The sequence below is a fragment of the Giraffa tippelskirchi genome, chromosome 12 (genome assembly GCF_054371585.1).
Source record: "Giraffa tippelskirchi isolate mGirTip1 chromosome 12, T2T-mGirTip1v1.2.pri, whole genome shotgun sequence".
NCBI lineage: Eukaryota > Metazoa > Chordata > Mammalia > Artiodactyla > Giraffidae > Giraffa > Giraffa tippelskirchi.
Genome location: NC_137286.1, coordinates 2,123,833 through 2,137,708, shown reverse-complemented (window position 1 = coordinate 2,137,708; position 13,876 = coordinate 2,123,833). Strand labels below are relative to the sequence as shown.

Here is a 13,876-nt window from a genome sequence, read left to right as displayed (position 1 = left end):
CACCAGCTACTCCCAGAGCTTGCTCAAAGTCATGTCCATCAAGTCGGTGATGCCATCCAACCATCTCATCCTCTGTCATCCTGTTCTCCTACCTTTAATCTTTCCCAGCACCAGGGTCTTTTCCAATGAGTCAGTTCTTCACATCAGGTGGCCAAAGTATTGGAGTTTCAGCTTCAGCATCAGTCCTTCCAATGAATATTCAGGACTGATGGACTGGTTTGATCTCCTTGCAGTCCAAGGGACTCTCAAGAGTCTTCTCCAACACCACAGTTCAAAAACATCAATTCTTCGGCGCTCAGCCTTCTTTATGGTCCAACTCTCACATCTGTACATGACTACTGGATAAACCATAGCTTTGACTAGACAGACCTTTGTTGGTAAAGTAATGTCTCTGCTTTTTAATATGTTATCTAGGTTGGTCATCGGGTGCTGTTTGTAGACATTGGTTTTTTAATTGCTCATATTTGCTGCCCTCCAACCCCACAAAGGAATCAGGATGATCATCGGAAGTACAGGGGACTCGACCCATCTGGCGAGGGTCACTGACGATGCATCTGAGTGAACCATCTTTCCCTGTCGTAACCCGAGTACTGGACCGGCTGCCTCTGGAGGGCCTGAGGAGCGGCTCTGTGCCGGCCTGCACTGAGAGGGAGACCGGCCCGGCCTCAGCCTCCTTGGCTGCAGTGACTCACCTGGCAGAGCCCTCGGGCATGCTGCAAGTGTGTGTGTGGGACAGTGCCCGGCACTGACCAGGCTTCTCACAAATGCGGAAGTTCGCACCTAATAATGTCCGAAGGGCCGGTTCCTGAGCACCTCCTGCCTCCACAGGGAAGGGGGACAGGAAGCCGGGCCCCAGCACCAGCGGGAGTTTCAGCGGGAGGTGCCTGTAGGTCGCTGTCACATACGGGGGTCCTCCAGGGCCGCCCCTCCTTGAATGAGCCCGCGCTTTGATCCCCACCATCCCTCCCCTGAGGAAACCCACCTCCGTGACCGCCCTCGTTGGAAGCCTGACCCCTGTGCAGAGCACTCCCTCCCCTGGAGTGGACGAGCCTCATCTCAGGGCTCCGGCCGCAGCTGCAGGCACTGGCTTGTGACAACATGGCCCATCTGCTGGGAAAAGCAGAAGACAAACAAGACTTTTGTTTTAAAAAGAAAGGAGCATCCTAGTGTGTCCTTGCTGCCTCCCCAGGCCTAGCCATAGTGGTCAGACATCAAGTACAGCCCTGGCCGGGGGGCATCCCCACTGGCAGGACACCTGCTGAGCCGCCTGCACAGACCCAGCTCCCCTGCCATGGCGGAGGGCTTCCACAGAGCCCGGCTGCCTCCGGGCCCGAACTCCAGAATCTGAGACATGGGGCCCGGAGGTCACCAGGGGATGTGACTGCCCTGTCCAGGGGAGGCAGCCTTCTTCCTTGTCGTCGTGCCTAATCCCCGCCTGGCTCCCCACGCTGCCTGGCACAGGGTCGGCCTTGGACACACAGATGTGCTAACGAGAGCGCTGTAACCCTGGACCCCTTTACTGAGGAATAGTAATAGTGAGCCAGTGTTACTTCCCGCCGGGCACAGCTCTTGGAGCTTCATTCAGATGACTGCCTGGCATCCTTGGAGCAGCCCTCGCAGGGGCTCAGCAGGCCCTCAGAGCACAGGGGCCAGGCGGGCGGGCCCCTGCACCCAGGGCGCTCTGGAATCAGACCTGCTCTGATTGGCCCGGCCGGGTCCTGGGCCCGCCCCCCCGGCAGGGAGGATGGATGGAGCCCAGGTTGGAGGTGTCTGGTTCAGTGCCTGATGCACAAGGCTGCTGCGGGGAGGGGGGCCATCCATGAACAGAGCTGGCAGGGGACTCTGGAGGAGCAGACATGTATGCAGTAAGGAGTAGGTGATACAAAAGGTAACCAGATGCTCAGCTGGAAAAATAAGCAGGTGTGGGGTTCAGAAGGGAGCAGATGGCAAAGATGCCTGATACCAGATCTGGGCAGAAGTGACTGAGGTCCTGGGGCCGCAGGGGGCCGGGCAGAGCCAAGAGCCGCAGGATGGCCAGCATGGTGGGACAACGGGAACCACGGGGGAGAACGGTTTGGGGAGGTAGGCCAGGGCCTGGCAGGCCACCACACTGACCCTAGTTTTTCCCTTGAGTGTGCCAGGGAGCCACAGAGGGCTCTGAGCAAGGGAGGCCGTGGCCTGATCACTCTGCTGATGGCCAGGGCTGGGGAGGCCTGCTAAGCTCCTGCCAGGACTCGGGGTAGCAAGGAAGGTGGCACGAAGTAGCCTCTCCAGTCCAGGAGCCACTAGCCGTGTGTGGCTATTTGTGTTTGTGTGTTCATTGCTCAGTCATGTCCAACTCTACAACCCCGTGGACTGTAGCCCACCTGGCTCCTCTGTCCTTGGGGTTCTCCAGGCCAGAATACTGGAGTGGGTTGCCATGTCCTTCTCCAGGGGATCATCCTGACCCAGGGAGGGAACCCGGGTCTCCAGCATTGCAGGTAGATTCTTTACCATTTGAGCCACAGGGAAGGCCTTTGATCTTAGCCAAATGGCCGAGAAGTGAGACGTGGCTGTTTGCATAAAGTGAAGTTAAAACTCAGTCCCTCGGTTGCATTTGTTCAGTCGCTCAGTCGTGCCTTTGCAAACCCCTGGGCTGCAGCACGCCAGGCTCCCTGTCCTTCACTACCTCCCCAAACTTGCTCAAACTGATGTCCATTGAGTCGGTGATCCAACCACCACCCAACCACCTCACCCTCTGTCGCCCCCTTCTCTTCCTGCCTTCAGTCTTTCCCAGCATCAGGATCTTTTCCAATGAGTCAGTTCTTCGTATCAGGTGGCCAAAGGATTGGAGCTTCAGCTAGTGCTCCATTGCACCAGCCCTTGTCAAATGCCCAACAGCCACGTGTGGTTCGTGGCTACTGTGTCAAGCATCACAGATTTGAAACATTTCTGTCATCACAGGAAGTCCTTAGTGCCAGGCCAGGAGGTGCACTGAGGAGTGTTCTTCCTTCTCTGGTCCCGGGGGCTGGCGGTCGGAATGTGTGAGTGTGGGCTGAGCAGCAGGTGGGGTAGGACAGCTGAGAACTGAGGAGGGGATGCAAGAAGCAGTGTCCCTGGGAGGACAGATGGGCTGGTCAGGTGAGTCAGTACCTGGCTGAGTGGGGCGGGGATCCAGGAGATGCTCCCAGCCAGCCACAGTCACTCCGCTTTTCCCAGGATGTCTGCCTGGCAAGAAGCGCCGCAGCGGAGGCCGCACAGCCGCAGGCATCGGAGATGTGGCCGGTCTGAGCTGAGCTGCGCAGTGAGCCTGCGCCCAGACTTAGTGTGAGAAAAGGAACGCAAACCATCTCACAGCTTTTTATCTGTCCAATCGATTACGTGCTGAAATAGTACTTAGATATATCGGGTTCAGTAAGATACATTTGTTGTTGTTCAGTCCCTCATTCGTGTCTGACTCTTTGTGACCCCGTGGACTGCAGCACGCCAGGCTTCCTGTCCTTCGTTACTCCCGGAGTTTGCTCAGACTGTGGACTTAGGTCTATTGACTCGGTGATGCCATCCAGCCATCTCATCCTCTGTCGTCCCCTTCTCCTCTTGCCCTCAATCTTTCCCAGCATCAGGGTCTTTTCCAATGAGCTGGCTCTTTGCATCAGGTGGCCAGAGTATTGGAGCTTCAGCTGCAGCATCAATCCTTCCAATGAGTATTCAGGGTTGATTTCCTTCAGGATTGATCTCCTTGCAGTCCAAGGGGCTCTGTTAAATAGCCTTAAAGGAAATTCTGGGACTCCCTGGAGTTCCAGGGGCTAAGACTGTGCTTCCACTGCAGGGGTCCTGAGTTTGATCCCTGGTCAGAAAACTAAGATCCCACATGCTGCAATGAAGGTTGAAGATCCTGTGTGCAGCCAAATAAGTTAATTAAAATTTAAAAAAAAAAGGAAAATCTGACAGAGGCTGTAACATGGATAAACCTTGAGGATAATGTATAAAGTAAAATATGCCAGACAGAAAAGGATACATTCTGTGTGATTCCACTTATATGAGGTACGTGCAGTCATCAAATTCCCGGAGACAGGAAGTAGAGCAGTGACTTCCAGGGGCTGCAGGAGAAGAGGTTATTGTTCAGTGGGTATAGAATTTCAGCCCGGGAAGATGAAAAAGTTCCATGGCAATGGTCGTACAATAATGCGAATGTACTTCATGTTCCTGAACTGTACACCTACCGTAGCTAACAGAAAATATTTTAGTATGTCTATTTTGCAAGGAGATCAAATCAGTCAATCCTGAAGGAAATGAACCCTGAATATTCATTGGAAGGACTGATGCTGAAGCTGAAGCTCCAATACTTTGGCCACTTGATGCGAAGAGCCGACTCACTGGAAAAGACACTGATGCTGGGAAAGATTGAAGGCAAAAGGAGAAAGGGACGAGAGAGGATGAGATGGTTAGATAACATCACCGACTCAATGGACATGAGTCTGAGCAAACTCCAGAGTTAGTGGAAGACAGAGAAGCCTGGCGTGCTGCAGTCCATGGAGTGTCGAAGAGTCAGACACAGCTGAGTGACTAAACAGCAACAACCTGCTGCTGCTGCTGCTGCTGCTCAGTCGCTCAGTCATGTCCGACTCTGTGCGACCCCAGAGACGGCAGCCCACCAGGCTCCTTCGTCCCTGGGATTCTCCAGGCAAGAATACTGGCGTGGGTTGCCATTTCCTTCTCCAGTGCATGAAAGTGAAAAGTGAAAGTGAAGTCGCTCAGTCGTGTCTGACTCTTCGTGACCCCATGGGCTGTAGCCCACCAGGATCCTCCGTCCATGGGGTTTCCCAGGCACGAGTACTGGAGTGGGGTGCCATTGCCTTCTTCAGCAACAACATATTTTGCCCCAATTAAAAACAATTTTTTTTGTGATAAAATTTGCTGAAGAAAGAACAATAATATGTATATCTATCTTAGTAAGGTTAGTTTCTCCTGCTTCTTTTCACCTTTTTTTTTTTTACTGTGGCTACCAGAAAATTTTAAACAACGATGTGGCTCACCTTAGTTTCCTGGTTCTGTGAAGAGCCTGACTGTCCTGGTGGCTCCCAAAAAGTGCGTCCACATCCTAACCCTTCCTGCCTGGGATGGTGACCTGATTTGGAAGCAGAGACTTTGCAGAGGTCATTAAGATAAGGATATCAGGATGAGATCATCCTGGATTTAAGGGTGTCCTTTGAAAGGGGAGGGAAAGAAGACTGAGACACACAAGGGGAGGCCGTGCACAGACGGACGGACACAGAAGCTGAAGTGACACAGCATCTTCAAGCCAGGGACCTCAGGAGCTGCCGGAACCTGGGGAGAGGCCTGCGACAGCATCCAGAGGGAAGCAGCCGTGCCTGCACCTCAGTCCCAACCTCTGACCTCCAGAGAGCACATTTCTGTGTTTAAAGGCCCCCAGTTTGCGGCCTTTTGTTCTGGCCACCACAGAAAACATACTCTGATGGGCTTCGGACTTATGGTGAGTAAGGAGACAAGCAGGAGAATGCACTGCATTTTGGCTGAGATTGGGTCGATTTGCAGCCCTGAAAAAGGAGAAGGAGATTTATGTCTGATGGATCCGCAGCTTCTAGAATGAATCAATAAATGAAAATTTCCAGAGGCCCTACTAAAAGCCTCTTCCTGAATCTAATCTTCAGAGGCAAAAATGTGGGCAGAGGCTTCAGTCCTTCTCACTGCAGCAGCCAAGTGGGCACTCGACTTGGGGCCCAGGGACTAGACTTCAGTTGAGGCCTTATGGCCAGTTTCCACTCTCGAGCCTCAGCTTCTCCATCTGTGAAGTGGGATCGTGCTTCTTGCCCTGGCTGGCTCTTGGAGAATGGGTGTGCCAGAACACGGGATGAGGTGGTCTGTGGTTTCTGAGCTTCTCTGCAGACAGGGTCACGGTGCTGGTTGAAGCGAGAGGCCGAGGGTGTGGCTTAGAGGGGCCGGCACAGCCCAGCCCAGGTGAGCTCACCTCGGCTCTTGTGAAGGCCAGTGTGTTCCTTTGCAGTCCTTGCTGTGATGTGTTCCTTCGCACAGTTCCCTGTTCAGCCCTGTCCCTCCCCCGCTCTATCCTGCAGAGCTGAGCAGGGGGCCGGCACAGACAGAGGCCCATCCCAGGGCTGAGAGTCCTCCCTGGGCGCGGCGGCTGGGTCTGCTGGCTCCAGGGTTTCTGCCGGCCTGGCCTTCCCCCCTGCACTCAGGACCAGCGCGGCGGCCAACGTGGGGGGGTGGGGGGTGCCACCCCTCTAAGTCCACTCCGACTAGCCTCTGCCCCCCGTGCCCTTCCGCCTGGGCGTTTCTCAGATCACGTGGTCCCAGCTGGGCCGACCTGCAGTTGACTCTAGTGGGAGGGGATAACGGGCCCTCTTTTCCCAAAGGTGACAGTGAGTAGTCCACCTGGTCAAGCGGGGACCAAGAAATCCACGAAGAGAGCGAACGTTCGTCGGCAGCACCCACAGTCGCGCTTCATGCATAGTCAGGTGTGTCCAGCAGCTGGGGTTTTGGGAGAGGAAGGACGGAGGCCAGTCGGGAGGGAGGGACATGGGGCCTGAGGGTTCAACAAACCTGACTGGCTGAGCCAGAGCACACGTCTGCTTGGAGGTTTGCTTGGAGGTTCCCCACCGCACCCCACCCCCAGAGGGAAACAGGCCTTCGTGAGCTCAGAGAGCCCCCTGTACAGAGGACCTGCCCCCAGCCTCCATTCTGTCCCCCGTCCGGTGGCAGGTTCCCATCGCCTTACTCTGCCTGAATCGCAAGAGACCTGGGTTTGAGCCCTGGGTCAGGAAGATTCCCTGGAGGAGGGCATGGCAGCCCACTCCAGTATTGTTGCCTGGAGGATCCCATGGACATAGGAGCCTAGTGGGCTACAGTCCATGGGGTCGCAAAGAGTCGGACACGACTAACACGTTCCCTTTCAAGGTGTTCTCCCAGAGGTTGGTTCCAGGGTTGGTTCCAGGGAGCTTGGGACGTGGGAGGTAGAATCCCGCTGAAGCCCTGGGCCGGGCATCATGGATGGATGAGGGGTGAGGGGCTCTTTCCTTCTGGACAGTGGGGTGCACAGATGTGATGTCGGGAACTGCTGCAGCCATTTCTGCTCCTATAAAGGGAGCCAGACTGAGGCCTGACCACACCCCAGACTGAGACAGAAGGGAGAAAGCCACGGGAGGCAGAGCGCCCTGCCTGACCAGGTACCCGGAAGTCCAAGGGCACCCGCAGGGGGCGTGGGGAGGGGCAAGGCAGACAGGGATTCCCAACTGGGACACGTGAGATCAGCACGCGGGCTGCTGACTGTATCCTCGTTCGTTGTTTGTTCATTCACACACTCATTCATTCATTCAGCTCCACTGACCTAGGGGAACCTGGGGTGGGCGGAAGGAGGAAGGGCCGGGTCTGTGCTCCCAGGGCACTCGTAAAGCTGGGAGACAGCTGGTCTCACTGGATGAGGCTGGTGCTGTGGAGAGGCAGGAGAAGGCTTAGTCCTGAGGTGTCGGCGCGACATGGCGCCGTCAGCGTGCAGAGGTTAAACCCCCAACAGCTCCTGTTTATGGGGGCGCTGCAGCCTGTGCTGATTCCAGGAGAGACCTGGCACCTGCAGGGCTATTTTTTCTGTCTTAAAACGAGTAAGCTATGCATCTGGCCATGTGAGGAGCCCCATATTTGTGTCCTTGAGCAAAGCAATGCCCCCTCCCTGGAACCACAGCCATCTCAGGTGAAAAGAGGGGGTGACCAAGATGTTGTAGACCCCTGGGCCTTCGGCATTCTGCACAAGCACAGCTGATGGGGAGATGGTGACATGGTCTCTCCCGCAGGGGCCTGACCACCCGCCTCCAGGCTGCTCCTGCACTAGGAGTGCAGAGCTGAGGCAGCAGAGTCCCCGGGAGAGAGAAGGACCAGGAGGACTGCCTGGAGGAGGCCAACTATGCTGGCCCATGAAGTGTGGAGCCAGGTGAACAGGGGCAGGGAGACAAGGGGACACGACAGGGCCAGTCCAGGCCGTGAATCCACCCAGGGCCTTGGGGGAGGGGGCACGGGGCAGCGGGGACCACAGCCCAGGCCTTGGGACCTCCCCCAAGGGAGCAGGGGGAGTCGCCCTGGAGACTGGTCCAGCCCCTTCCCCAAGGAGGCGCCCCCAGGTGCTGCCACTGGTCAGCGGTGCCCCGGGGATCAGGGTGAAACACGGGACTGGCACTCTTGAGACCTCTCCCACCCACATGCTCCTCCCAAGTTTCCCAGGGGCAGGTGGGCGGCGTGATTATCCGCACTTCACAGGCACAGTTGGGTCCGGATCTCTGGACTCCAGCAGGAATCTGCTGATTACAGAGGTAAGTGGACAGCTCAGGACTGAACGCAGTGCTCCCTTTTTCTCTCCCTCCCACCCTCTGCCTTTAACGCTTTGTGTCGTGACCACCAGGAGGACCTCACTTCAGCTCTGCGCAGGGAGGGGCCTCGTAGCCGGTGCTGAGGACCCTCAGGGCCGCCCCTGTCCATCCCCAGGTGTCAGGGGCTCCCCAAGGGCTGTGAGCACCGGAGGAACGGGGTCCTGCTGGGGGAACAAACCACCCCCAAACTCAGCGGCACAATGCAGTGGTCTGTGCTCATGGCCAGCCTGGTCAAGGGTCTGGGCTGGGCACACTTAGGGTGGCTCATCTATGCTCCGGAACGTCTCAAGGGCTGGGGGACACCAGGGCTGGGGGCCTGCACAGCTTGGAGGCCTTTGCACTCACACGTCTGAAGGTGATGCTGGCTGTCAGTTGACCGTCTATGCAGGCTGCTGTGTGGTCTCACCTGGGGAGCTCTTAGGCCTCCCAGCAGCATGGTGCCAGGTGCTGAGAGTGAGCTTCCCAAGAGAGCCAGGCGGAGGCAGGATCAGCCCGTGAGAGCTGGCTTCTCATAGAGTCACACAGTGTCACTTCCACTGTAGCGCAGGCCTGCCCTGATTCACAGGGAGGGGACAGAGATACTGTCTTTGTTGGGAGGAGTGTCAAAATCACTTGGCAAGAAGAATGTGGTGGTGGGGTGGTGGAGTGGGGGGGAGATACTGAAGCTGCCCTCTTTGGAAAATGTAAGCTGGGCCTGCAGGGGGCCGGTCCTAAGACCACCCAACCGCCACCCATCTTTTCTCCTGAGATGATGGCTCGTGCCGCCTCCTCACTCTGCACCACACCACACCTCCAGTTCCTGCAGCTTTGGAGCACATGTTCAGCGTTTTTAATCATTAAAAAAATATTTACTTATTTTTTGGCTGCACCAGGTCTTAGTTGCAGCCCTGGGATCTTTCAGTTGTGCCCTGTGGCCTCCTGGTTGTACTAGAACCTTGTTCCCTGACCATCAAACCCCAGCCCCCTGCACTGGGAGTCTGGAATCTTAGCCACTGGACCGCCAGGGAAGTCTTTCATCATTGGTTTTTAACAGCAGAATCCGAGGCCTACAGGACGTCTCATGAAGGGACTTCGCACCTGGGGGCTGGCTGTCTCTGAGGAACTGTGGCTCTTCCTGCAGGAGGCCTGAGGCCTCCCAGCAGCCATCTCTGCTTGGCCAGCATCACCCCACCATAATCCAGGTGTGGCACCCCTGGGGATTCCTGCTGGGAGGTATGACTGCCCTCTGTTCCAAACCATCTTTTCAAGAGTGCTAGACTAGCAGATTGCCACATGAGGAATGCTCATACACTGGGGTGTAAAATGGCCAGTCACAAAGGAAGAAGGTCTAGAAGTTTCTTATAAAACTAAACAGGCCCCTTGCTCTATACCCAGCAGTTCCAGTCCTAGGTATTCACCTGAGAAAGGAAAATGTATGTCCCCCATTTCTTTCCAACTGTGGTGCTGGAGAAGACGCTTGAGAGTCCCTTGGACTGCAAGGAGATCCAACCAGTCATTCCTAAAGGAAATCAACCCTGAATATTCATTGGAAGGACTGATGCTGAAGCTGAAGCTCCAATACTTTGGTCACATGATGCAAAGAGCTGACTCACTGGAAAAAACCCTGATGCTGGGAAAGATAGACGGAAGGAGGAGAAGGGGATGCCAGAGGACAAGATGGTTGGATGGCATCACCGACTCAATGGACATGAGTTTGAACAAGCTCTGGGAGATAGTGGAGGACAGAGGAGCCTGATGTGCTGCAGTCTATGGGGTCACAAAGAGTTGGACATGACTGGACAACAACAACATGTTCCCCAAAGACTTGTAGGAGAAAGATTAGATCAGATTTATTCACAGTAAACAAAGTGGAAGCAGCCCAAGGAGGAGGAGGAAGGCAACAGGAGGAAGGCAACAACAGGGGTGCAAACTACTAGTTGCAAGAAAGGTGCCAGGCACACAGGTAGATACCCTGTGGTTCCATTTTACGTAAAATACTTGAGCACCCAAAGCTCATCTACAGTGAAACCAAAGGAGACAGCAAAACACAATATGGTTGGCCGATTGCCTGAGAAGCCACGTGAGGGAATTTTGTGCTGTGATGGGAGGTTTCCATTTTCTGATGGGGCTTTCAGTGACGCAGCTGTGAGCATATATCAGAACGCACCAAATGGTCTCCTTAAGATGTGTGCCGGCACTTCCCTGGAGGTCCAGTGGCTAAGACTCCCCGCTCCCTGGTCAGGGAACTAGATCGATCCCGCATGCTGCAACGAAGACTGGGCACACCCGAATAAATAAACAAAATAAAAATTTTAAAAAAGAAGTGTGCATCCTACGTTGTATAGGTTTTTCCTAAAAAAGAAAGAAAGAAAGAAATCATGAACTGCACTCAGCATTCAGGAATGCTGGGGGCCCAGGGCACTCCTGTGGGCTCAGACTTCTCCAGCAGACCCCAGGGTTCACATCAGAAAAAAACAAAACAAAAAAACCCCGAGAGGGCGGAGCTTCTCCCTGCAGCTCCCCGTCCCTCCTCGCCCCCCCGCCCCCCCTCCCCGGGTCCCTTCCCACCCAGAGTGCCGCTGTTTTCCCGTTGGTCTGAGCGAGCAGTTCCCCGAGCTCAGTGAAGCCCGGCAGCGCCAGTTCTTTTAAAGGAAAAGTCCCTGGAAATCTGATAAATGCCATTTCCGAAGCCCGAGAGGGTGTGGCCTGCCTCAGAGAGCGAGGCCGGCCGCTCAGGAGTCGGCCGGTGGGTCTGGATGCCAGGCTGCCCCTCCACGCGGGTGCGCCGGCCGGGAGAAGGCCCGAGGATGCCCACGCTGCTCCCGCCGGGCTGGCAGGCGGTGCCCAGGCTAGGGGCGCGCGAGGTGGGGCCGGCGGGGAATTGGGGGTCCTTGCCTAACGGCCTGTATTTACCCTCCCCCCTCCCTGTCCCTCCACGGGAGCAACACCTGTGTGGCTGGGCCGACCGGTCAGGTCACCCTCCGGACCCGAGGGACGCCACCCAGGTACCACTTCACGGCCCTTCCCGGCTGCCACGGGCAGGCCGGCTTCCTAACCGCCTCCTCCCTCCCTCCCTTCCTCCTTCTCAAGCCCTCATGGACCAGGGCCGCTGCCTCCTCCCCCCACCTCTGAAGACCCTGCAAGATCAAAGGGAAACCCTGATCCCGGTCTCCCCCAAAGGGCTACCTCTGGACACAGACAACCACAGACATTTACAGTGCAAAGATGGATGCTTTAACACCATGGTAACGCCCGGCCCCACTGTCCACTGGAGACACAAGGCTGTGTGTGGTTTGTTGGGTACCACGCTTTTCTTCCTGCAGTTTCTCAGCTGGGAGGATACCAGTTGCCATGTGAATGCCCCTCTTGCAGGGGTCCCCTGATCCCTGACGCACTTGGCCCACCCTCCTTGCCTAGCCTCCTGTCTCAGCTGCTGCAGGCCCTGGCCTCACCTGTGCAGGGGCATTCTCCCCTTGCCCAGCTTTGCACCCGACATCAGTGGTTCTCAATAAATCCTGGCTCCAGTGGTCATGTATGGATGTGAGAGTTGGACCATACAGAAACCTGAGTGCTGAAGAATTGATGCTTTTGAACTGTGGTGTTGGAGAAGACTCTTGAGAGTCTCTTGGACTGCAAGATAACCAGTCCATCCTAAAGGGAATCAGTCCTGAATATTCATTGGAAGGATGGATGCTGAAGCTGAAGCTCCAATACTTTGGCCACCTGATGGGAAGAACTGACTCATTGGAAAAGACCTTGATGCTGGGAAAGATTAAAGGTAGGAGAACAGAACGACAGAGGATGAGATGGTTGGATGGCATCATCGACTCAATGGACATGAGACTGAGTAAGCTCCGGGAGTTGGTGATGGACAGGGAAGCCTGGCGTGCTGCAGTCCATGGGGTCGCAGAGTCGGACACAACTGAGCGACTGAACTGAACTGAACCCTCCCAGCCTGTCTGTGATGCCTCAGAGACTGCAAATAGCAGGAGTTTAGCCTTCAGCGAGTTTCCCCCCCCGCCCCCCTCCAACTGTTCATTGACCAGGGACCTCAGTCACTGCTCCATCTGGGCCCTGTGGGCTGTACAGTAGCCTCGACCTACAGGTTGCCTGTTGATGTCTCAGGTGTTAGAACGGGGGAGTGGAAGGTGGAAAGGGGACAGAAACAGATGAGGGCAGAGGACAGGGCAGGAGGATGGAGAGACAGAGGCGGGCGGAGAGAATGAGGCTGCTGCCACGGCTGCCTTTCCAGAACAGAAGGGCACTTACCTGGGAGTGAGGAGGGAGGAACCCCTAGTCCTGCCTACGGGGTGGAGTGCCCGCTGGCCCCACAGGGACAGCCCCACCCCTTCAGGACCCAGGCTGGTCCGGCAGGCTCTTGGCTACAGGGATGTGCAAACGTGTTGCCCGTCTCCAGGTTTATGGGAAGGACAGATGAAGGCTTCGCTGCCCCTGCAGAGGCTTCCCCACCACAAAGGCATCAACTCCTGGCTCTGCGGGTGCCTGCATACAGAGACCCAGGGCCTCCCATTTGTTCCTAAAGCTGACTTAACGCCTCTTCCCCGGGGGGCAGCAAGCAGACCTCCGAATGTGCAGGGCCTCAGCTGCAACATCTGTAAAATGGAGACAGCGGCACTTCTCTTAGGAGGCACTGTTAGAGTCAGAGGACTGAAGGAGACAGGATGCCCGGGATCCTCAGGGAGGACGGACAGATGGACAGACGCTTGCTGGTCTCAGTGGGAGACCCTGGGTGAGGATGGGCGCCCTGCCCCACTGCCCAGAGGAGGGTGCCTCGCCGTGCTTCCAGGAGGATCCCCGGGTGTGGTGGGTGATTGCCCTTTTCTCTTTTCCTCATCACTTCAGATTCATTCCCACCCGAGGACTTTTGCCTGGAGTGTCCCCTGTATCCCCAGCAGTTTTGCAGTTGGCCCCTTCCTATTGTTTATATCTCAGCCCACTTGCCTTTCTCAGAGTTCACCCCATTACCTCGCCTCTGCCAGCGGTGATCGTGTGTGCCTGAGTACTCAGTCACTCAGTCATGTCTGACTCTTGCAACTGTGTCTGATTCTTGGAACCGTATGGGCTGTAGCCCACCAGGCTCCCCTTGGTTGTGAGATTTCCCAGGCAAGAATACCGGAATGGGTTGCCATTTCCTTCTCCAGGGGATCTTCCCGACCCAGGGATCGAACCCGCATCTCCTGCTTGGCAGGCGGATTCTTTACCACTGAGCCACCTGGGCATCAGTGAGTACTGCACGAGCAAGAGAAGGTGCCTTCTGTATCCTGTTTACCAATGCATGTTGACCATTGGCAGTTGAACAGATATTTGTAGAGAGAATAAAAGAACGAGCTTGAACAGCTTGGCAGCAGTGGGGATGCAGAGGGATGTGCTTGAGCAATAGTAAAGACATCCACTCTTGGCCAGCCATCAGAAAAAGGCCCGAGCATCTCAGGTCCCTCGTTGGCTTCCATGATGGGTGAGTGGAAGGCACAGTCACTGATTCGAGTCACAGACAGAGGAGG

The 13,876-nt window shown here is 55.8% G+C and overlaps 1 protein-coding gene across 2 annotated transcripts in view; it reads left to right on the top strand.

Annotated features, from left to right (window-relative positions):
• Positions 1-2,581, top strand: part of COA8 (cytochrome c oxidase assembly factor 8) — a 30,994-nt gene extending 28,413 nt beyond the window's left edge. For both annotated transcript variants that reach the window (XR_014070892.1, XM_081548620.1), the window contains one exon: positions 489-2,581. Coding sequence is in view for 1 of the 2 variants with exons in the window: in XM_081548620.1 (XP_081404746.1) it covers positions 489-546 (58 nt within the window). In the remaining variant the exon portion in view is untranslated. The remainder of the gene's footprint in view (positions 1-488) is intronic.
• Positions 2,582-13,876: the final 11,295 nt, after the last annotated feature.